Genomic DNA, 23,749 nt, shown 5'->3' with positions numbered 1-23,749 from the left:
AATTTAACCACCACTAAACGGTCTCCATATAACACTTTTTGTCCCATAGAACCTTATAGTTGCAGGAAAAGGAAACGTGTTGCTATATACAACTTTTAGTAGGGAATGTGAATACGATATATGGGTAACATATTTTGGAAAAAAAAATGTGTAGAAGGGATTTGATTTTTTGACTTAAGATATTAACTAAAAATGGACTACTACCATTAGACTATAAAAACATTTGTATGTTGTTCTACCCAATGATGAAAATATCTAGATATATCGGGGATATATTTGTCTATTAGAGAAGGTAGATACAATATATGGGTTAGATATATCGTTTGATGGAAATATCGATAAATATTGATGATATATCGGTAATCACTGTTGAATTAGAGAGAGAATTATTGAAAAACAATGACTTGACTTTTCTATTGATTAAGAATGAATATATATATATACACAAAAATGGGCATTGTCGTGAGTTACCCAAAACACAAGAAATAGGAAATAATCCTAGAATTAGCCCAAAACACAAAAATAGTAAACAATCCTAGAATTAGGGAATTACAACAAAAATAAGAAATTACAACTAATGACAATAATTTAAAAATATAAAGAAAATCTATTGTAATGAATTCTCTAATATGCCCCCTCAAGATGGAGCTTCAGAGGAGATGTCAATCTTGACTCGTAATTCGTGGAAGCGGTTTCGTGGAAGTGGTTTAGTAAGAGCATCGGCAAGTTGATTTGCTGAGCAAACATGGGTAACACGAAGAGTACCTGATTGAACTTAATCCCGAATAAAGTGATAGTCAATTGCCACATGTTTCATTCGCGAATGAAAGACTGGATTAGAACAGAGATAGGTGGCACCAACATTGTCACAATAGATAATAGGCAGTGTAGGAAGAGTGACGCTAAGCTCTATGAGAATGGAACAAATCCAATTGATTTCTGAAGTAGTAGCGGCAACTGATAGATACTCAGCCTCTATGGATGACCGAGCAATTGTACGCTATTTCTTGGATGACCAAGAAATTGGATGACGACCAAGATAGACAACATGGGCATTCGTAAAGGTATAGTCGTTTGCCAACCCAATCTACATCTGAGAAGGCATGAAGAGAAAGTGGATTTGCCTTATGAAGAAATAATCCATAAGTCAATGTGCCACATAGATATCAAAGCAGTTGTTTTGCAGATTCCAATGTTTAGACATCAGGCGATGCATGAATTGGGATAGCTTATTAACATCATATGATAGGTCTGGGCGAGTGATGCAAAGATACTGTAGATTGCTAACAATGGTTCTATATTCTGTGCAGTTAGTCAAATTTGTACCTAAATGACGTGTGGGATTTCCATCTATAACAAGTGGTATAGCAACAGGTTTTGCACCAAACATTTTTTTTCCGGGTAAGAAGATTAGAGATGTAGCGCTTTTGAGTAAGCAAGACACCAGATGGAGTGGTAAGAACCTCAATGCCGAGAAAGTAGGATAAGACGCCAAGATCCTTGATTGAAAATCTTTGTGCCAGCGTTGAATAATATTGGTGTTGGTACCCGTGATAATAATGTCATCCACATAAACAAATAGATATATATTAATGTCACCTAAGTGGAGAATGAATAGAGAAGTGTCTACATGAGAGTTTGTGAACCCAGACTCAATAAGGAACTGGCGAAGTTCAAGATACTAAGCCTGTGGGGTCTGCTTGAGTCCATGTATAGCCTTCTTTAATTTTCATATATGTGTTGGATTGTCTCTATTAACAAATCCCAAAAGTTGGGTTATGTAGAAATCTTCGGAAAGATGGCCTTGAAGAAAGACATTATTAACATCCAACTGTTGCAACTGCCAACCTTTACTGACTATCAGGCTTAGAACAAGTAGTATTGTTGTCAGCTTGACAACCAGACTAAAGGTTTCATGATAATCCACTCCAGGTCGCTGATAAAAACCTTTGGAAACTAATCTGGCTTTGTACTTGTCAATAGAACCATTAGGAAGCCGTTTAAAACGAAAAACCCACTTACATCCAACAAGATTCTGCACAGAAGTAGATAGAACAAGCTCCCAAGTTCCATTCCGAACAAGAGCATCAAATTCATCATTCATATCTTGTCTCCATTTGGGATCGGTTAGGGCTTAGTTAACAGTATAAGGCTCAATGTCTGATGGTTGAGAAAGGATAACAATGAAATTCATCTGGTTAGGGGTTTGTGGATGTTTTTTTTTTAGCTCTAGTGGTCATGGGATGAGTATTTTGATGGGTGGGTGGAGCTATGGTTGAAGCAGAAGAGGTATCAAAATTGTGTGGTTCTGGTGGTAAACAATTGATTGGTGAGGAAGGTCAGTCAACTAGTTGGACATTTTTGGGACGGATATTGACATGAGGAATCCCTTTGTGAAGGCGTATTGAGTGAGCTATTTGAAATGGGTAGAGTTTGGACCGGGGGAAGCCAATTGGAAATGATCTCTAAGGTGGGATGAGCTAGATGGGATTGGTGAGTGGTAAAGAGAAAAGAGTTTTCAAGAAATTTGACATGACGAGAAATATATGTTTTAGAAGTGGACAGATCAAAATAGATATAAACACTTTGTGTTAAAGAGTAACCAAGAAAAACACAAGGAGTGGAACGAGAGACAAGTTTATGTTGAGAATAATAATGAAGCCATGGATAACATAAGCAACCGAACACCCGAAGTTTAGTGTAGTTGGGTGGAGACTCAAAGAGTTTGTTAAAAGGAGATGAGAAATGTAGTATGGGTGTGGGCATACGGTTCATGAGATATACAACAGTGGCAAAGACGTAAGTCCAATAAGTTAGAAGCATCGATGCATGAGTGAGAAGAGATAGACCGGTTTCAACAATCTGGCGATGACGTAGTTCGAAAAGACCATTGTGTTTAGGTGTATGTGGTAATGTAGTAAGATGGGACATACCATTGGTGGAGAGAAAATTAACAAGGGCTTGATATTCACCACCATTATCTAAATAGAGGGTAACAATCCAGTGTCTAAATTTGTTTTCGATTAATGCCTTGAAGTGCACAAAGACATCATACACATGGGATTTCCTTTTAAGTGGATTATACCAAATATATCGTGTATAATGATCAACAAAAATAACATAGTACTGAAAACCATCAACAGAAGAAACATGAGAGGCCCATACATCAAAAAAGAGAAGTTCAAGTGGATGGGATGAGGTTAAGGTAGAAGAACAAAATGGAATTTTATGACTTTTATTACATGAACAGGCATTACAATGTGTGGAAGAGGATAACAGACTAGACAATGGTAAAGAAAACTTGGAGACAATATTTTTCATAATAGTAAATGATGGATGACCTAGTTTAAAGTGCCACTCGGACGAAGTGGTCTTAACACTGGAAAATGCAAGCAACGATGAAGAGGTAATAGAAGGAAATGTAGTCAGCCACTCATATACATCATCCTTAGGTTGACCCATCAAAAGGATTGCTCCCGTGTTTAGATCCTTCACCTAAAAAGCAAAGGGTAAGAATTCAATAGAAACATGGTTATTGGTGCAAAATTGATAAATTGAAACTAAGTTTTTTTGCATGGAAGGGACACAAAGGACATTTTGTAAAGTAAAGGTGTGAGAGGAAGTAAGTATGATGGTAGAATCGACATGTGTGATGGGAAAAGCCGATCCATCTCGCCGATCATGACATCATCAAATCCTTGGTACGGGCTATGAAGAAAGAGATTGCTCAAGTCAGACGTAACGTGGTGAGATGTTCCACTATCCAACAACCAAGTAGGAGTAGTGTTGTTGCCGAGAACAACATGATTGGCTCGTGGTTTTCAGGGTGTGAAGGGGCGATATCCCTAAGTGTCTTGAAGATGAGGTGTCGGCGATTGTTGATTAGTGACAAGCCGAAACATCAGGCTGTAGACCCCCATTTAGGGGCTCATAATTTTATCACATTTGCTGTAAGTTTTTCTTTGCAGGTGGAAGGCTCTCAAGGAGCCACGTGTCTCTTCCAGATTGACTAGTAAAGAATCAAGTTAGTGGTTTTGATGGCCAATGGAAGCTTGACATGTGGAGATATATTCAGCAGAAAAGCTGAAAACCGTTAAGCTGCAGGAGAGTGGAGGGGGGCAGCAGGGGTGAGGTGTTTTTAGTGCTGCCGTTAGAGATATTTTGGGAGGGATATACTTTGCTTGGAGAAGGGGGTATCAGGCGAGGTGACGGAGGGTTCACTGGAGAGAAAGGAGAGGAAACTAAGAGAAAAACAGAGAGGGGAGGCTACTGGGGAGAAACAGAGTAGAGAGGATTGGAACGAGGAGCATTTTTAGAGAGCAGGGCCTTGAGGAGGAGGAACATCTGGAAACGGATTGGAGAGGAGTAGAGCAAAGGAGCCTTAGCTTCTAGAGAGGGCTTTTGGGTCCTCCAAGTATGGTCACTGTGGGTTTCACCTTTATTTATTCATGCTGTTCTCTTCTTTTCTTCAGAGAGCTCACAAATCAGTTTGCTATTTAGATGTGAGTATAAGAGAAAGCATCTGAACCTGATTGACTTTCTTTATGGTTGTTCACGAGCTTGGCGTGGTTTATCTATCCCTTTCTCCTTTGGTCTAGCTTGAAAATAATCTGATTATCTTTTTCTTTTTAACTACATTGTGCCTTGGAAGATCACATCTCTGTTTTTTTTTTTTTCATTCTTAAATCTGGGTTTAGCTTCTTCCCTCTCTATTCATAAGTACAGGAATGACTCATGACAGATACTTGGTTAAGAAGACTTCTTTGTTTGTGAGTCTGTTTTGCTAATCGTGCTTTTGATATTTTCTCTATACTATTGGAGTTTGGTTTGGGTTCATTTTGACTCCCCAAGAGGAATTCTACTGGTGCCCTCCCTGTGTTATGGGATGAGTAATGATATTCCTAAGGATTTTAAGAGAGAAAGAACAAGGAAAGGAATGTCTCATCAACCTTGCTGATTTCCCGGACCTGTGAACTTCTCATTTGAGACTGCCATTGCTTTTTGTATGATTAACGGCATCCCTGCCATGGTGGAAATCTCGTCTTCATCTTATACAAGATGTATCTTCCGTGTAGTCACCATCTTTGGAACCCGTTGCTGAAGCTTTCACTAAGTCAAATTGTGCTCAGTTTCACTTGTTGTTGCTACTGACTTTGCATGGAACAATATATGGCCAAGAAAGCTCTCAGGATTTCCACAGCAGAAACAAGGCCAAAGTGGGGTAACCTTATTTGAGAAGTGTATTCAGTAGAGAGAGGTAGGTGAGCTTCATCGGAGAGGAGTTTCACAGTGCTGTTGCTTGGTGTGGGAAGCTGAATGCCATAGCATGTGCTTCAGAAACTTGTGCAAGAATCCTAAGTTCGAATGCAAATCCACCATTTTGGATCCTTATACATATTGTGATACCAGAGCGCCCAACGGAATGCTCTGTTTTCAGTGTCATAGCAGATTCTCCTCGTGACTTTGTTCAATTTATTGAATGGTCCCCTGCTTCGTGTCCTCGTGCCTTACTAATAGCTAACTTCCATGGGAGGATAACTATTTGGACTCAGTCTTCTCAAGGACCAGCTAATCTGGTGCGTGATGCTAGTTGCTGGGAGCGTGAATATGAATGGCATCAGGATATTACTGTTGTTACAAAATGGCTATCAGGGGTGTCTCCGGTGGCTTTCCTAAAAAAAAAACCAGTAGCTCCACAAGTTTAAAGTCACCTTTTGAGGAAAAATTCCTTTCTCAGCTGCCTCAAACTTCAGATAGGTGGCCAAATTTTCTCTTTGTTTGCTCCGTCTTCTCATCAGGCTCCATTCAACTTCACTGGTCTCAGTGGCCTCCTCAGAATGGTGCAACATCAAAGTGGTTTTCCACAGCCGAAGGGCTATCGGGAGCTGGACCTAGTGGAATTATGGCTGCTGATGCTATCATAACAGACACCGGTGCCATGCATGTTGTAGGTGTTCCGATTGTAAATCCATCGACTGTTGTTGTTCGGGAGGTCACACCAGGCCCCAATAACACGCTCAGCTTCTGATGCTGAATGAGGATGAGTTTCATGAGGTCATGCTGCTTGCATTTGTTATCGAACAAGATCCTCCTAATGCTATGAATGTCGTTGAGATAACTAATGAGTTTGGCTTCCACTCTCTCTATTGGCACCATTGGTACACTCAAAAGTTTGTGCCCTCTTGAATTTGACAGTGTCCATATTCATGACAGCGAAACGGATGAGGGCTTGGTTCAAGGCAACGTCCATAAAAAAAACATGGTGCTTCACTCCGGATTCAGGTCGGGTGTGATTCATTTGCAGTGAGAGTGGCTTGGTATTTGCTGAGAGATTTAGAAAATCTGCCAGATCTAAAAAGATTTTCGAAAGAACAGGTAATAAGAATTGAGGTTCAATAAGTTTAAAAACTGGAACATCCTCTAGAATAAAAGATCAGCAAGGGTTGAGATGCTACTTGAGAAGCACAGAGTATTGTACATTGTTTGGCTATTTTTGGTTCTTCTTGGCACTTGCATGGTAGTTAGAGATGGCTTGTTTACTCCAACCATTTTTGTTTTTCTCTGCCATGCCTGAGCTCGAGTTGCCCATGTCCAAGGAACGCCATGTCTAGCTGACCTGGACCATTCAGAAGATATATTTAAGAAGGATGCAAAATTTTGGATGCCTTGTTCACTGCTGCAGGAGGATCTTGGGTCTGACTGATACCATCCGTGGCGCTAAGGAAGAAGTCCAATGTTTTTCTCTTCACCCCGTCTGCACCACCGCTGCCGTCACCGCCGCGAGCATCAGTATTCCATCCACTCACCGGACGACCAGAAATCTCATGGCCTGGGACGGAGCCTCGCACCTCCGCTTGAGCACACTCTAGTCTTTCAAACCATCACTCCAAAGATTGGCTGCAACTCCAATCTTCGAGGAGCTTCAGTCCGCTCCCTCTTGCATTGACTCCAACTCCGGTCCTGGAATAGGATCACCTAGCTCCTCATGCTCGGCTGGAAATGATCATGAGAACAGAAATTGGGTGGAATCATCCAAAGTTGCTGCTCTCTTGCTTGAACTAGAAAATCCCTGTTCTGTAGGCTCCCAAAAGTATTTTATTTAGCCAGTGGACTGCCTTTCTCGACCTCTTGCAGATTCCCCTTTCTCGGAGTAACATTTCATTTGTTCGTCTGGCTGGAACTCTGAATCAGCAGCAACGGGAAAAAGTAATTAAACAATTCTCAGAGGAAAGCAACATCCTGGTCTTGCTAATGTCATTGAAGGCTGGTGGAGTTGGAATGAACCTAATGGCTGCATCCCATGCCTTTGTTTTGGATCCATGCTGGAATCCAGCCATAGAGGAACAAGCTGTTATGCGCATTCATCGTATTGGACAAACAAAAAGGGTAATGATCAAGCGGCTCATTGTGAAGGGAACAATACAGAGGAGTGCACTGATTGCTTCAAAGATGCAAAGTAGAGCAACATGAGAAAATGCGCACTGCATGGCCACCTTAGCACGGCCACCTTTCTGAGCCACGTGCCACCCCCCCAAAATTCTTTCCCTTTGTTTTCAAAAATAATTTCCTAACTCCGTTTTCAAATGTTTTTCTAGCTTATGTCATTATTATTATTATTATTTTATTATTTTATTTTTTTTTAAAACGACTTCAAATCATCAAATCTCTCATCTTTAGAGTTTTAGGTATCAAAAATCCCATTTTTAATAAAACTTTGCCGCCATTTTCTTTTCTGGCGAGCAATCCTCACATCTCCTCTGTTTTTCAAAAAATGTTTTCAAAATAAGTGTGAATTGAATTCCGTAATTCCGAATAATGGAATTTATGGAATTAATTCATGCAAAAATAAACGGGCTTTGGTGGGGGCCCTACATCAAAGAATTTTCTTTAAAATAAAAATCAATTTGAATGAATGGTGACATGTGATGACTATTGTGCTCGATTTAGTGACATGTGAGCTATGTTTATGCTCTTCATTGTACACTGACCCAATTTTTTGTGATAGCACATTGATCGTTTGATGCTAAGGTACGCCCCGCTCTCACTTTGATCATTCTTCATTGAGTGTTCTGATTTTCATATGTGCATAATCATTCTGGGTATTCTCTGATTTACACATCAATTGCCACGTCAGCTTCATTTTATTAGTAGAGACCCGTTTTTAGGGACTTAGAGGGGTGCTACGGTTTTTACCGTACCTTCCCGATAAGTAACCTGGCCCCCGAACCCGATCCAGTTTTTCACAGACCGCCTTTTCCAAAATAAGGAGTCACACTTAGGGTTTTTCTTTCTTATTTTGTTTACCCTTTTAAAAATAAAACAAAAATAAGTGGCGACTCCAAGTCATTTTCAAATAATCAATAAAAATCAATTTTTCAAAATAAAAAATCGAGCTCGCCATCGAGTGAGTAACGCATGAGCATCGAAATACGGGGTCCACACAGGCATTGTTTGGCAGTGTGTCCTTGAATACCGCATGCTTGACAACGACCCAAATTAGGTTTGGGTTGGCATTGATAATGAAGAGAAAATGCAGTGATAAGGCCTGGTTGTTGTGGAGTGGTCACTGGTGGACGCTAATTTGGACGATTCCGGAAGGTTGTGGGATTTGTTGTTGCTGGTAGTGATAGAAGAGATGGTTTGGTCTGAAAAGATGCTTCTTTGTTAAGAAGTTTCTCATGGAGCTTAGCAAAAGAAATTGAAGTGTCACGGGCATTAATTGCATCAATGACAGATTTGTACTCATCATTGAGTCCTTCAAGAACTCGGTTAATAAGATCCTCATCATCAACTGGCTTCCCCAAAAGGGCAAGTTTATAGGCACGAGTCTTTATCGTCTGCATATATTCACTAATTGATTTTGAGCCCTTGGTACACTGCTTTAATTATTCCTTCAATTGTTTAATATGACCAGAAGATGGTTTGGCATAGGTATTGGCTAAGCTTTGCCATGCATCAAGAAAAGTGGTGGTGCGGGCAATAAGCAATTGTAATGAAACGGAGATAGCACCAAGGAGAGCGCTAAAGATGAGATGATCCTAACGCTTCCAGGTTGTGTATGTGGGATTTGGGGATGCAACACTAGTGATGGTGACTGTGGGTGATGGTGGAGTATGAGTGCCATTAATGAAGTGATGAAGATCATAACCTTAAAGAAGAGATTGGATTTGAAGGCTCCATGTGAGATAATTGGTGGATGACAATTTGGTGATATTGGAGAGATTGATTGTAAGGAGAGGATGTTGAGGATCTTGGGAGTTTTGGATGGTGATAGTATCGTTGGTGGAAGAGAGGGATGCACCGGAAGCCATTGAGGAGATTGGTTGTAGATTTCTTTTGGTGTTTCTGAGGGAAAAAAAAGGAAGAAAATACGCCCAAGAAGATTAGGCTCTTGATACCATGTTGAATTAGAGAGAGAATTATTGAGAAACAATGACTTGATTTTTCCATTGATTAAGAATGAATATATATACACAAAAACGGGCATTGTCGTGAGTTACCCAAAACACAAAAATAGGAAACAATCCTAGAATTAAGGGATTACAACAAAAATAAGAAACAATCCTAGAATTAGCCCAAAACACAAAAATAGAAACAATCCTAAATTAGGGAATTACAACAAAAATAGGAAATTACAACTAATTACAAGAATTTTAAAATATAAAAAAAATCTATTGTTATGAATTCTCTAATAATCACGGATATATCGATGATACGAGCAAATATCAGCCCTAAATGAGAAAAAAAATCGTTGAAAATTTGGAGAAATATCGGATATATCAAAGATATATCGATGAAAAATTGGTAAAAAAAAATTAAATTATTATAAATAACTTAATTTTAATTATCTTATAATGTATTTTGTATACTAATTAAATATAAAATCATAAATAAAATTATTAATATTTTTAAATAAAAATATTTTGTATCAAAATGTACCAATATTTTTAAATAAAAATCATAAATATATTTAAATCACATAATTAGTATATTTGCAATAATTTAGTTTTAAATTAATTATTTTATTTTATTTTGATATTCAAGTATAATAATAGTATATTGAGAATAAATTAACTTGATACATTTTTGAATTAGTATAACATTGAATTTAAATTAGTACATTTTTACAATTAATTAATATATTTTTTCAATAGAGGTAAGTAAATTAACTTAACATAGCAATATATTTGAATCACATAATTAGTATATTTGTAATAATTTAACTTCATAATGAGTCTACACTTACAAAATTCACATTTCTTATCAAACGACATTATATAATTAAATTTAATATCACAAATCATATCATACATATATCAATTTCTTCAACAAAGCAACTTTAAAATGTCTATTATACTCGTAATTTCATTTTTTTAAGAGTTTTTTCTTACATTTTCATAAGTTTTGATCAATTTTTGATATATTGATATTTTGTGTCAAAATATCCATCGATATATCTTTAATATATCCGATATATCCGTGATTATCGATATTTTCATCCCTGGTTCTACCCTCCTTAAAATAAATTTCATATCATGTCCACCCTAGGCTTCCTTTCTAGCCCCGTCACTACATTCGAAGTCTTTTGGTTTTATATTGGATCTCTTCATCATAATCATATCAACTTAGTTTTAGTCATATATATATATATATATGATCGATCATGATTCCTTCATATTTATAATTATGTCACAAAGATAATACTTCAATGGATTATGTATTTATATGACCAAATATTTAATGTCATAAATGTATTTTGTGTTTTTAAAATTGACACATATCATATATACTAATTGTATATACTTTCGGTTTGAAATATGTTGTATGTACCACTAATATTATAATTTTCAACTACCCATTACATCTCATGTAGACTACCCTCCTGTATCCATTTCCTCTGCCCACTCTAATGGAGAAAACAGTTGAAATCTCTAAAGAAATGAAATGTTGAGTAGTGAGTTTAAAGATCTCATCTAACCTGCAAACTATGTTTAGTAAACGAAATGAGGAATGAGAATAAGTTTCCCGTTTTTATTCATATTCGATGATTTTAGTTCTTGTACTTGGATGCATGTAGGAATGTAAAATTAGAATGATAATGTGTTTCCATTTCAATGTTAAGAAACAAGTGAATGAGAATGAAAAAGAAATATATTAATAGCAATATTCATATATATATATATATATATATATATATATATATGCATGTATGTATGTATGTATATGTATATTAAATTTTTTATTTTCATTTAAGAAGACATTCTTGAGAGTTTTTTTTTTCCTAAATAATGAAAACCTATTTGGGCATATAATTTAAAAATAAAATTGTTTTTAAAAAATTTATACCACTACTTCATTGTCGTTTTATACACAATTTTTAAAAACAAAGTAAAATAGAAAAATATTTTTTCATTTTTTGTCTTCATTAGAGAAAATGAATTTTAAATCAAATGAAAATTTATATTGAATTTATTAATAAGTTTAATAATTTTAAAAAATAATTTAAAATTCAAAAATATATACAAGGACTATAAAAAAAAAAGACATAATTAATGTTTTAAATTCTTTAATAAATTTTCTAATATTTTAAGACTAATTTAAAATTCAAAAAAACTAATTAATTGATTATAAATTAAATAAAAATTTTAAAATACCATATCTTTAATTAAGTAATAAATGTATGAAAATTTGGCTTATTTATATCTTAAAATATTAAACCTTATTTGTTTTCAAATTCATTTAAAATAGAATAGTATTAGCCATCATTAATTTTGAATTATTATTCTTTATTTTTAATAAAATAATTTTTTTTATAAAAATGTTAATATTCATATTTTTATAATATTTATAAAATCATATAAAATACTAATAGAGATTATTAATTTTGAATTATTATCATTATTTATTTTTAACAAAATAAATCAATTATGCTTTTATAAGATGTTAATATCCATATATTTTATAATATTTATAAAATCATATAAAATACTATTAGAGATTATTAATTTTGAATTATTATCATTATTTATTTTTAACAAAATAAATCAATTATGCTTTTATAAGATGTTAATATCCATATATTTTATAATATTTATAAAAAAATATAATTTATGATTTTATTATATTATTAATATTCATATTTTATTAAAAAAATATTTATTTTTAATTTAAAATTTGTTTTAATTTTTAATAAGACATGAATTAAACTTAGTTTATATTATATAAATTGAATTCATAATTTTTTTTTTTACAAAATCAAAATAAAAAATTAATTTTAAAAACAATTGATGTTTTCGAAAATAACTTGTACTAGAAAATCAAAATACCTCATAAACCCACTTATAAGTGGGATTTTATTTATAAAGGAATCATTTTTTCTTTCATTTTAGTGTCAATTAAATTATTTAAATATGAGAATGAAGGGGAAAAAAAAAGAATAAAATATTCATTCTCATATCTTTATAATGAGCGAGGAAGTGGGCTAAAGTTTGAATATTCAAGCTATGGATGGGCCTTTTGGGTTGGATCAAGCCTATTCTCTCAAATCCAAGGCCCGAAGCCATGCCCCACGGGTGGACGATACACTTTGAAATATTGTGCATGATAACACATTGTGATTAGAATAGATATGGAGCTTATCCTTCCCACTTGTCATTTGTCCAATTCCTTTACCATTACCCTCCCGTATCCATTTCCTCTGTCCATTCTCATGGAGAAAACAGCTGAAATCTCCAAAAGCAATTCATTTGGAGCAGATGAAATGCGGGGCAACGGGTTGAAAGGTCTCATCAAGACCCTTCCCAGGAAGATGGCCTGGAATGGGTTTCCGTTCTATCAATACCAAGGCTGTTGGATTCCATCACCAGCCGTTCAAGGTATCATCTCCTTTCATCGAAACTTCCTCGCGAAAGCCACAGATTTGCTACTGTGCACTCTCCCAAAATCAGGCACCACATGGTTGAAGGCCCTCGCTTTCTCCATTGTAAACCGAGACCACTATGCTCCGGCACAGACCCCCCTGCCCACTTCCAGCCCTCATGCGCTTGTGCCTTGCGGTGAGTTTCATCTTTTCGAAAATGACCAGAAATCTATTAATCTTAATGGTCTTGCAAGCCCAAGAATTTTTGCAACCCATGCGCCCTATAATTATGATTTTGTAGTTATGATAGAGTACAAAAGGAGGGCTTGATACCAATCCCTTCTCTAAAGATGTGAAAAATGTTAAATGTTTATACTACTAAATTATTATTAAAAAAATTAGTCAATTCATTTATGTAGAAGAAAATATGGTAATTTTTTTTAGAACTACAACCATAACCATTCCTTTTTACAAAATGTATCATTTTTAAATATTTTTAAATTTATGAAAATAACTTGATTTTAAACAGATGAATTCCTATCTGTACATTTTTTTTTTTAAATTCCAAACACACTCTTTCCAAAGTAATTCGTATATAAGAATAAATGACAAATGGTTTTACAGTATTCCAGATATGGTTATATATCTTGTAGCACGAGTTGGTGGGGATGATAGGGATGCAATATTAATAATGAATGACCACATGGGATGAATGGTACTGAGGGTTTTACTTGGATAGATGAAGACTTTATTTCGACTAAATTTTCATTATTAACTTAGTTGTAGACTTAATCATGAAGCAATTCATAATGAATCAAAGCTTTGCTCAAAGCTACTTGCATAACACTTGATTTATAAAGCAAGATGCAAAACCTTTTTGTGCAAACTACACTTGACTGAAATAAGAAAACATAATACAAAGACAATGAAAAGTAAAATCCAAGGCGCACACAATGCATGACAACAAATATATATACAAGGATCAGTGAAGACCCTCAAGTAGTTTCACCTCCATGACCAAGCAGTTCGCCCAAAGTAATCATGGAGAATGGTTTTGACAATGGCGGCCACCGTGTTGAGAGTGCTTGACAAACTTGTCGCATGGTTGGTCGAGATTGGGGATTAGCAAGCAAGCATGCAAGTGCTAACTTCACTGCAACCACTACTTCCTCAGCCACTTGATTCATAGGAGGTGAGAGACGTTGGTCTATCTCTTCACTCAACAGTAAATGATAAACAGTTGAAGGTGATGAGGATGACGAGGATGCTGATGAAAAGAGCGATGAGATGAGTTCCCCGGGATGCTTTCCAAAAATTGCTTCCAATGTTACCACTCCAAAGCTATAAACATCTGTTTTATTGTCCACCTTTGAGCCATAAGCAAGTTCTGCAATTAAGGAATATTTGATCATGCTTTTGTCTGCTAAATTATTATAAAACTTTTAATTTTAATTTTTTTTTAATCTTATGTTGTGTTATTAACTCTACCATGCATCTGTTGGAATTCCGCATCACCATAAGCTTATAGCCCAACAAAAATAGGTAATATTTAACATTATACTCCAAACAAATAAGTAATGTAGAAAGCAATTAGCATGTTAATCCTAATTTCTTAGCAAAAGAACAGAATGATAAACTAGAGATAAGCATGTATGGTTTCAACAAAAATTTGAGGTATTAAAGATTGAGTATACCGTTCCATCCCGATGCAATAAATAACACATTAATAAACATGTATGGATGCAGTTTAGAGATAAGCAAGTCACCAAGAAAAATCACCTGGAGCAATATAACCAAAAGTTCCTGCAAATGAAGTCCAATTAGATGAGTCTGACTTCAGAAGTCGAGCTGTGCCGAAGTCGGATATATGAGCTACATATTCTGAATCTAACAGAACATTGTTGCTTGATATGTCTCGGTGAATTAAAGGAGGGGAGCAATCATGGTGCATATAAGATAAAGCTTCAGCCATGCCTTTGACAACATTTAGCCTCAAAACCCAATCAAACTCTATTGCTTCGTCCTTGTTGCTTAGAATGTTTCTCAAACTTCCCTTTTCCATGAACTCATAAACCAAAAATGAGTTTTGTAAACATGAACAAAAGCCATAAAGCTTGACAATGTTGCGATGTCGTATGCCTGTTAAAGCGTGAATCTCACTTTGGAAAGCTTTCAGATCAGCCATATCTCCATCTTGTGTTGAGTGAAGTTTTTTCACAGCAACAACTTGACCTGTAGGCAACTCGGCCTTGTAAACAGTTCCATATCCTCCAGTGCCAATACAATTTTTTGAGTTGAAATCTTCAGTCCCTTCAATGATGTGTTCATATAACATTTTCCCATCATGGCCCCAAATTGCAAATAAATCTCGATGAGTTGCTACTTCTCTAGAATTAATTTTTCTACTCCTTACCCTTCGATGAAGAAAATAAATTCCATAAGAAATAAATGAAAGCAATAGAATGCTCAAAATAAGGAGTGTAATCAAAATAAAAAATTTGTTCCCCTTCTTTCTATCGGTGTTGCATGCCTCGAGACCAGTGATGTTACCGCACAAACCTTTGTTATTGCTTAATGCCTCAAATGGAGCATCTCGAAAGGCTTTGAGGTTGGGTAGCGGACCTTCCAACTGATTATAGGATATATCTATGGATGTCAAGCCTTGCAAATCATCAAAAGTGGGTGGGATGGTACCCGAGAGGTTGTTATGGGAGACATTCAATGTTTCCAAGCTTTGTAATTCTCCGAGTTGTTGTGGTATCTCTCCTGTCAGCATATTTTGGCAAAGGTCAAGACTCTCAAGAGTGATCACATTCCCAATCTCAGCGGGAATGCTCTCCCCAAACTTATTATTGCTCAAATTCAAGGACAACAATTTCCGAAAGTTTTGGACTTGTTGGGGAATTGGGCCACTTAAATGGTTTGATGCCAAGTTAAGAAGTGCGAGATTGGACAAATTTCCTAATTCCAAAGGAATGTTGCCTGAAAGTTTGTTGTTGTCTATCATCAAATTGAACAATGACTTCAACATACCCAATTCTTTTGGTATCTCCCCAACAAGACGATTTGAAGAGAGATCAAGTTGTTCTAGTTTGGTTGCCTCCCCAAGTTGATGTGGTATCATACCAGAAATATTGTTATTGGAGATTTTCAAGCTTGTCAGGCTATTGCACTGCCCCCATTTATGTGAAAGCTCACCATACAAGTTGTTGTAGCTCAGATCAATATAAATTAAATACGGGTACATACCGAAATCTTCTGTTATATTTCCTGCGAGTTGGTTTCTTTCTAGCCTAACTCTTAACAAGCTAGTGCAATTTCTCAAGCTCCTTGGGATAGATCCAGTAAGATGGTTTCCTTCAACTGTAAAACTTTCAAGTACTCCACCGACACATATCTCATGCGGTAGTTGGCCAGTCAAATTATTCTCAAATAACTCTAAAGATCTCAAATGTGTAAGGTGTCTCATTTCGGGAGGAATTGAGCCATTGATTTTGTTATCAGAAAGATATAACTTGGTTAAATTCCTCAAGTTTCCTATGGAAGGCGGGATGGGACCACTGAGATTGTTAACTGCCAAATCAAGATCATTAAGAGATCTCAACAATCCAATTTCTTGAGGGATCGAACCAGAAATCTCATTTTGAAAAAGGTGCAAAGTGGTTAAATTCCTCAAGTTTCCTATGAAAGGCGGGATGGGACCACTGAGATTGTTAATTGACAAAAAAATATCATTAAGAGATCTCAACAATCCAATTTCTTGAGGGATCGAACCAGAAAGTTTGTTAGTATGAAGGTGCAAAGTGGTTAAATTCCTCAAGTTTCCTATGGAAGGCGGGATGGGACCACTGAGATTGTTAATTGACAAAGAAAGATCATTAAGAGATCTCAACAATCCAATTTCTTGAGGAATCGAACTAGAAAGCTCATTTTGAAAAAGGTGCAAAGTGGTTAAATTCCTCAAGTTTCCTATGGAATGAGGGATTGGACCAGTGATCTTGTTATCAGACAAGTCAAGTTCATTAAGAGATCTCAACAATCCAATTTCTTGAGGGATCGAACCAGAAAGCTCATTCTCATAAAGGTACAAAGTGGTTAAATTCCTCAAGTTTCCTATGGAAGGCGGGATGGGACCACTGAGATTGTTAATTGACAAAGAAAGATCATTAAGAGATCTCAACAATCCAATTTCTTGAGGAATCGAACTAGAAAGCTCATTTTGAAAAAGGTGCAAAGTGGTTAAATTCCTCAAGTTTCCTATGGAATGAGGGATTGGACCAGTGATCTTGTTATCAGACAAGTCAAGTTCATTAAGAGATCTCAACAATCCAATTTCTTGAGGGATCGAACCAGAAAGCTCATTCTCATAAAGGTACAAAGTGGTTAAATTCCTCAAGTTTCCTATGGAAGGCGGGATGGGACCACTGAGATTGTTAATTGACAAAGAAAGATCATTAAGAGATCTCAACAATCCAATTTCTTGAGGAATCGAACTAGAAAGCTCATTTTGAAAAAGGTGCAAAGTGGTTAAATTCCTCAAGTTTCCTATGGAATGAGGGATTGGACCAGTGATCTTGTTATCAGACAAGTCAAGTTCATTAAGAGATCTCAACAATCCAATTTCTTGAGGGATCGAACCAGAAAGCTCATTCTCATAAAGGTACAAAGTGGTTAAATTCCTCAAGTTTCCTATTGAATGAGGGATTGGACCTCTTAGATGGTTGGAAGCCAAAGCAAGAAAACTAAGAGATGTTAGCAATCCAACTTGGTGAGGTATGATGCCATTGAAGTTATTCAAACCCAAATCAAGGATGGTGATCAATTTGGAAATATTACCAATGTGGGTGGGAATGGTTCCATAGAAGGAGTTGTTAGAAAGATTAAGAGTCAGAAGATTAGGGAGTGAAAAGAAATCGAGATTGTGGAGCGTACCACTTAGACCACAACTATGAAGGTTTAAACTGGAGACACTTCCTGACTTGTGGCAAGTAACTCCAAGCCAATGATTGCATGGGGAAGCTCCAGACCAAGAAGAAAGGAAAGATTGTGATTGAGTATGAAGGTTGGATTTCCATGTTACAAGAGTGAGTGCTTCTTTTCCTTGCTCAATAATCAAAGGAGAAGTGGGAGGAGTAGAAGTAGATGTAGAGGAGATATGAACTGATGACGACGATGAATAAAAAGGGAAATGAAGAATGATATAGAAGCAAAGAATGGTGATGAGTTGGGAGAGTGAGGAATAGGATGAAAGATATTGAAGGGCCATTGTTGGATGGGTGGAAATGAAGGATATTCATTACTTATTTATACACTCAAACTCAAATCTACATGCATCTAATATTTTTGTTAACTACATAGTCATTTCCTATAACAAGGTTTTCAAATATATTAGTCAGCATTAGACATAAAGCTAGTTAGTTTTGACGCTCTACTTGCAATATTTCCATTAGCATGATTCACTTACCAATACTCTACTTGCATTCTATGAATATGGACATCAATGGGGCAAAAAGAATAGGCCACATGGCTTGTAATTGAAACATTGAAGTTTTTAATAGCTTTTCCCTTTTTCTTTAATTTTACGTGAATAAATTGGAAAAAATTTTAAAATTGTAGATTAACAATAGACAACCATAAATAAAAGAATCGAGTATGCATGGAATTGTATCTCATCAATTCTTTGTTAATGAAGAATTGGCTTATGTATAAAATAAAATTTTTGTTTCTATTTTTTCTTTTAAAAAATATAATTTTTAACATTTCATTTACAAATATGGTTTTTTATTTTATTTTTAAGTATTTATAGATTTTAAAATTTAATAAAATTATTTTTGAAAAACAAAATATAGAAAAAAATTTTCTATTCATGTACTTGAAAAATAAAAAAATGGAAATATACACAACGTGATTATACTTATATTTTTCATCATACAAAAGAATGCCTTAACTCAATAAGTTTTTGTTTTCAAAATTTTTTTATGTTGTCTTTATTAATCTTGAATTTTTTTTATATATGTTCTAATAATAGTGTAAACTGAATTATTTATCAACTTAAAATAATTTATTTATGTTTTGTATTATTATTCGAAACAATTTCATCGTTGTCAATTAAAATATATCTTAGTTGTGAATTAAAATGTATATATACAATTATATATCAATATAAAAAATATCTTTCTAATCAACTGCATGCCCTTTTGATAAAGACTTTTGTGGCCTTGAACGAGTCAAAAAGTGTTGCATTGCTAATTCCTATCAACAATTATGATTCAAAAATTTGGATTAGATATTATATCATAATGGCCCTTTCAATGACCTTGTTTGATGTAATGGTCCAACTATATATGGGCCCCATTTATTAAATTTTAGTACTAAATATCTTAAGACTTTTTTTTTTTTCACAAGTGTTTGTTTTTTAATTCATCACCTTTTCTAGACAAATTGTTTGAGTGAAAAGTGAAAAAAAAAAAAATCTTCTATTTTTGATCAATTAAAAGGTTACTTTTTCAAACTTAAAACTTTTTGAAATATATTTGAAAGCTTGGAGATCAAATCATAAATAAATTTTTTTTACCTATTTAAGTCATTTTGTTGTTTTTAACACTTTTACCATTATAAGATATTGATATTTTTAAATGTTTAGAAACATCTAATAAAATAATTGTATTTTTCCTTTATTTTTGGGTTAGGTTCTCTCAAGTTATATCCCATTTAAATTACATAGAGCAAAAGAATACAAAATACTTTTTAAGGACAATAATGTTAACTACTAATTTCTAAAATTTCTATTATTATAACAAATATTGATATTTTCAAATATGTTAATCACTATTTTTCATTGAACTATTATTCTTCAAATATTCTATCATAACTATATATAAAATAAAAATAAATATATTAATTATATTTGAACAAACAAAGACATTTAATTACTATTTAGTCGACCCAACATTTAAAAACAGTTAAAAACCACTAAAAACAAGTATTATTTGAAGTTATGCATAGTTATTGTGATGTATTCAAATTTTACACTGAGTATTATGAAAAAAGACATGTTCAAGATGTAAATTTTGTATTTTTTTTCCAAATAATATTACATTATTTTAATTCATTTTTAATTCAACAAAGTAAGAATACTTGGTCCACGGTTCCCATGTAATGATAATAAATTTTTTCTAGTTGATTTAACAATTAAAGAGTTGGCTTCTACCCCAAATACACATAAATATAAGAAATAAAATAAAAATAAAAATTCAATGATGGAATAAATTATTCAATTCAAGAAATATATGTTTTCTTATGGCTCATCTATTTTAAAATTAAACTTACAATTTTTTTCCATTTTTGTTACAATGATTAATTTTTGTTTTTTGGTAACTTAACTAGTATGAAAAGAAGGTAATTTTTTTTAATAGCAAACCAGTGTCATTATTTCTTTAATAATATAGCTACTAACACATCACTTCTCTATAAAAGCCCTTTTAAACTACTATTGATAAAAGCTCTACAAATTAAAAAGTACTTATATTAGACACACTTTCAAATTGTACTCTTATTTTTTATCTATTGAGTTTCTAATGAGATAGAAAACTTTATTTAATTTATATTTTTAAGTTTTATTAAAAGGTAGAAAATTCATAAAATTATGTGTCTACGAATTAATTGGATGGAAATATGGAGCTTCCATCCTTATCATAAAAATGACTTGTTGTGTGGAATCTATGGTTATAAAATAAATTCAAGTATCTTTCTTTTTTCCTATAAGACAAAGTTCATTCAACTTTCTCTTTGTTTGTATAATGGGGTATAGAAATGCATGTAAGTAGGCCCTTTTATATGGCAATGTATTCCATGACCAGTGGCATCTATTTTTAAGTTTTATTGAAGGGTAGAAAATTCCTCAAATTATGTGTCTATGAATTAATTGGATGTAATATGGAACTTCCGGCCTTATCATAAGAATGACTTATTTTTGTGGAATATATAGTTATAGAATAAATTCAAGTATCTTTCTCTTTTCCTATAAGACAAGTTCATTCAACTATCTATTTATCGTGTATAATGGGGTATAGAAATGCATGAAAGTGAGACTTTTTACTTGAAAATGTGTTCCATGACTAATAGGGTATAGAAATGCATGTAAGTGGGCCTTTTTACTTGGAAAAAAGGCATGTAAGTGGACATTTTTACTTGGAAATGTGTTCCATGACTAATGGGGGTATAGAAATTGGAAATGTGTTCCATGACTAATGGGGTATAGAAATGCATGAAAGTGAGTCTTTCTACTTGGAAAAAATGCATATAAGTGAGCCTTTTTACTTGGAAAAAATGCATGTAGGTGGACCTTTTTACTTGGAAATGTGTTCCATGACTAATGGGGGTATAGAAATTGAAAATGTGTTCCATGACTATGGGGTATAGAAATACATGTAAGTGGGCCTTTTTACTTGGAAAAAATGCGTCTAAGTGGGCTTTTTTACTTGGAAATATGTTTCATGACTAATGGGGTATAGAAATACATGTAAGTGGGCCTTTTTACTTGGAAAAATGCATGTAAGTGGACTTTCTTACTTGGAAATGTGTTCCATGACTAATAGGGGTATAGAAATTGGAAATGTGTTCCATGACTAATGGGGTATAGAAATGCACGTAAGTGAGTCTTTCTACTTGGAAAAAATGCATATAAGTGGGCCTTTTTACTTGGAAAAAATGCATGTAGGTGGACCTTTTTACTTGGAAATGTGTTCCATGACTAATGGGGTATAGAAATTGAAAATGTGTTTCATGACTATGGGGTATAGAAATACATATAAGTGGGCCTTTTTACTTGGAAAAAATGCGTCTAACTGGGCTTTTTTACTTGAAAATATGTTCCATGACTAATGGGGTACAGAAATACATGTAAGTGGGCCTTTTTACTTGGAAAAAATGCATGTAAGTGGACTTTTTTACTTAGAAATGTGTTTCATGACCAATGGGGGTATAGAAATTGGAAATGTGTTCCATGACTAATAGGGTATAGAAATGCATGTAAGTGGGCCTTTTTACTTGGAAAAAAAACATGTAGGCGGGCATTTTTACTTGGAAATGTGTTCCATGACTAATGGGGGTATAGAAATTGAAAATGTGTTCCATGACTATGGGGTATAGAAATACATGTAAGTGGGTCTTTTTACTTGGAAAAAATGCGTCTAAGTGGGCTTTTTTACTTGGAAATGTGTTCCATGACTAATGGGGTATGGAAATACATGTAAGTGAGCCTTTTTACTTGGAAAAAATGCATGTAAGTGGACTTTTTTACTTGTAAATGTGTTCCATGACCAATGGGGGTATAGAAATTGGAAATGTGTTCCATGACTAATAGGGTATAGAAATGCATGTAAGTGGGCCTTTTTACTTGGAAAAAATACATGTAAGTGGGCCTTTTTACTTGGAAAAAAAGCATGTAGGTGGACCTTTTTACTTGGAAATGTGTTCCATGACTAATGGGGGTATAGAAATTGAAAATGTGTTCCATGACTATGGGGTATAGAAATACATGTAAGCGGGTCTTTTTACTTGGAAAAAATGCGTCTAAGTGGGCTTTTTTACTTGGAAATGTGTTCCATGACTAATGGGGTATAGAAATACATGTAAGTGGGCCTTTTTACTTGGAAAAAATGCATGTAAGTGGACTTTTTTACTTGGAAATGTGTTTCATGACCAATGGGGGTATAGAAATTGGAAATGTGTTCCATGACTAATAGGGTATAGAAATGCATGTAAGTGGGCCTTTTTACTTGGAAAAAATGCATGTAAGTGGGTCTTTTTACTTGGAAAAAAAACATGTAGATGGGCCTTTTTACTTGGAAATGTGTTCCATGACTATGGGGTATAGAAATACATGTAAGTAAGCCTTTTTACTTGGAAAAAATGCGTCTAAGTGGGCTTTTTTACTTGGAAATGTGTTCCATGACTAATGGGGTATAGAAATACATGTAAGTGGGCCTTTTTACTTGGAAAAAATGCATGTAAGTGGACTTTTTTACTTGGAAATGTGTTCCATGACCAATGGGAGTATAGAAATTGGAAATGTGTTACATGACTAATAGGGTATAGAAATGCATGTAAGTGGGCCTTTTTACTTGGAAAAAATGCATGTAAGTGGGCCTTTTTACTTGGAAAAAAAGCATGTAGGTGGACCTTTTTACTTGGAAATGTGTTCCATGACTAATGGGGGTATAGAAATTGAAAATGTGTCCATGACTATGGGGTATAGAAATACATGTAAGTGGGCCTTTTTACTTGGAAAAAATGCGTCTAAGTGGGCTTTTTTACTTGGAAATGTGTTACGTAACTAATAGGGTATAGAAATACATGTAAGTGAGCCTTTTTAGTTGGAAAAAATGCATGTAAGTGGACTTTTTTACTTGGAAATGTGTTCCTTGACCAATGGGGGTATAGAAATTGGAAATGTGTTCCATGACTAATAGGGTATAGAAATGCATGTAAGTGGGCCTTTTTACTTGGAAAAAATGCATGTAAGTGGGCCTTTTTACTTGGAAAAAAAACATGTAGGTGGACTTTTTTACTTGGAAATGTGTTCCATGACTAATGGGAGTATAGAAATTGAAAATGTGTTCCATGACTATACATGTAAGTGGGCCTTTTTACTTGGAAAAAATGCGTCTAAGTGGGTTTTTTTACTTGGAAATGTGTTCCATGGCTAATGGGGTATAGAAATACATGTAAGTGGGCCTTTTTACTTGGAAAAAATGCATGTAAGTGGACTTTTTTACTTGGAAATGTGTTCCATGACCAATGGGGGTATAGAAATTGGAAATGTGTTACATGACTAATAGGGTATAGAAATGCATGTAAGTGGGCCTTTTTACTTGGAAAAAAAGCATG

The 23,749-nt window shown here is 34.5% G+C and overlaps 2 protein-coding genes across 2 annotated transcripts; one reads left to right on the top strand and one right to left on the bottom strand.

The window, feature by feature from the left end:
* Positions 1–12,628: 12,628 nt before the first annotated feature.
* Positions 12,629–13,189, top strand: LOC117928232 (cytosolic sulfotransferase 15-like). The gene has a single exon (XM_034848148.1). It carries the CDS (start codon positions 12,629–12,631, stop codon positions 13,187–13,189), a length of 561 nt encoding a protein of 186 aa, XP_034704039.1.
* A 664-nt stretch (positions 13,190–13,853) lies between these two features.
* Positions 13,854–18,125, bottom strand: LOC117928231 (probable leucine-rich repeat receptor-like protein kinase At1g35710). The gene is made up of 4 exons (XM_034848147.1): positions 17,642–18,125; positions 16,778–17,569; positions 14,639–16,432; positions 13,854–14,246 (listed from the first exon to the last, which is right to left on the bottom strand). The coding sequence occupies exons 1-4, from the start codon at positions 18,123–18,125 to the stop codon at positions 13,855–13,857; spliced, it is 3,462 nt and encodes a 1,153-aa protein (XP_034704038.1). The 3' UTR covers position 13,854.
* Between the last annotated feature and the right edge of the window lie 5,624 nt (positions 18,126–23,749).

Source organism: Vitis riparia, chromosome 13, assembly GCF_004353265.1.
Source record: "Vitis riparia cultivar Riparia Gloire de Montpellier isolate 1030 chromosome 13, EGFV_Vit.rip_1.0, whole genome shotgun sequence".
NCBI lineage: Eukaryota > Viridiplantae > Streptophyta > Magnoliopsida > Vitales > Vitaceae > Vitis > Vitis riparia.
This window is presented reverse-complemented; position numbering and strand designations above follow the sequence as displayed.

Coding starts and splice junctions, on each gene's coding strand:
- LOC117928232 (XM_034848148.1), top strand. CDS start 12,629: ATGGAGCTTATCCTTCCCACTTGTCATTTGTCCAATTCCTTTACCATT.
- LOC117928231 (XM_034848147.1), bottom strand. CDS start 18,125: ATGGCCCTTCAATATCTTTCATCCTATTCCTCACTCTCCCAACTCATC. Junction 16,433..16,777: donor TTTTCAAAATGAGCTTTCTA/GTTCGATTCCTC, acceptor TTGATTTGGCAG/TTAACAATCTCAGTGGTCCC. Junction 14,247..14,638: donor TTTTGGTTATATTGCTCCAG/GTGATTTTTCTT, acceptor CCTTAATTGCAG/AACTTGCTTATGGCTCAAAG.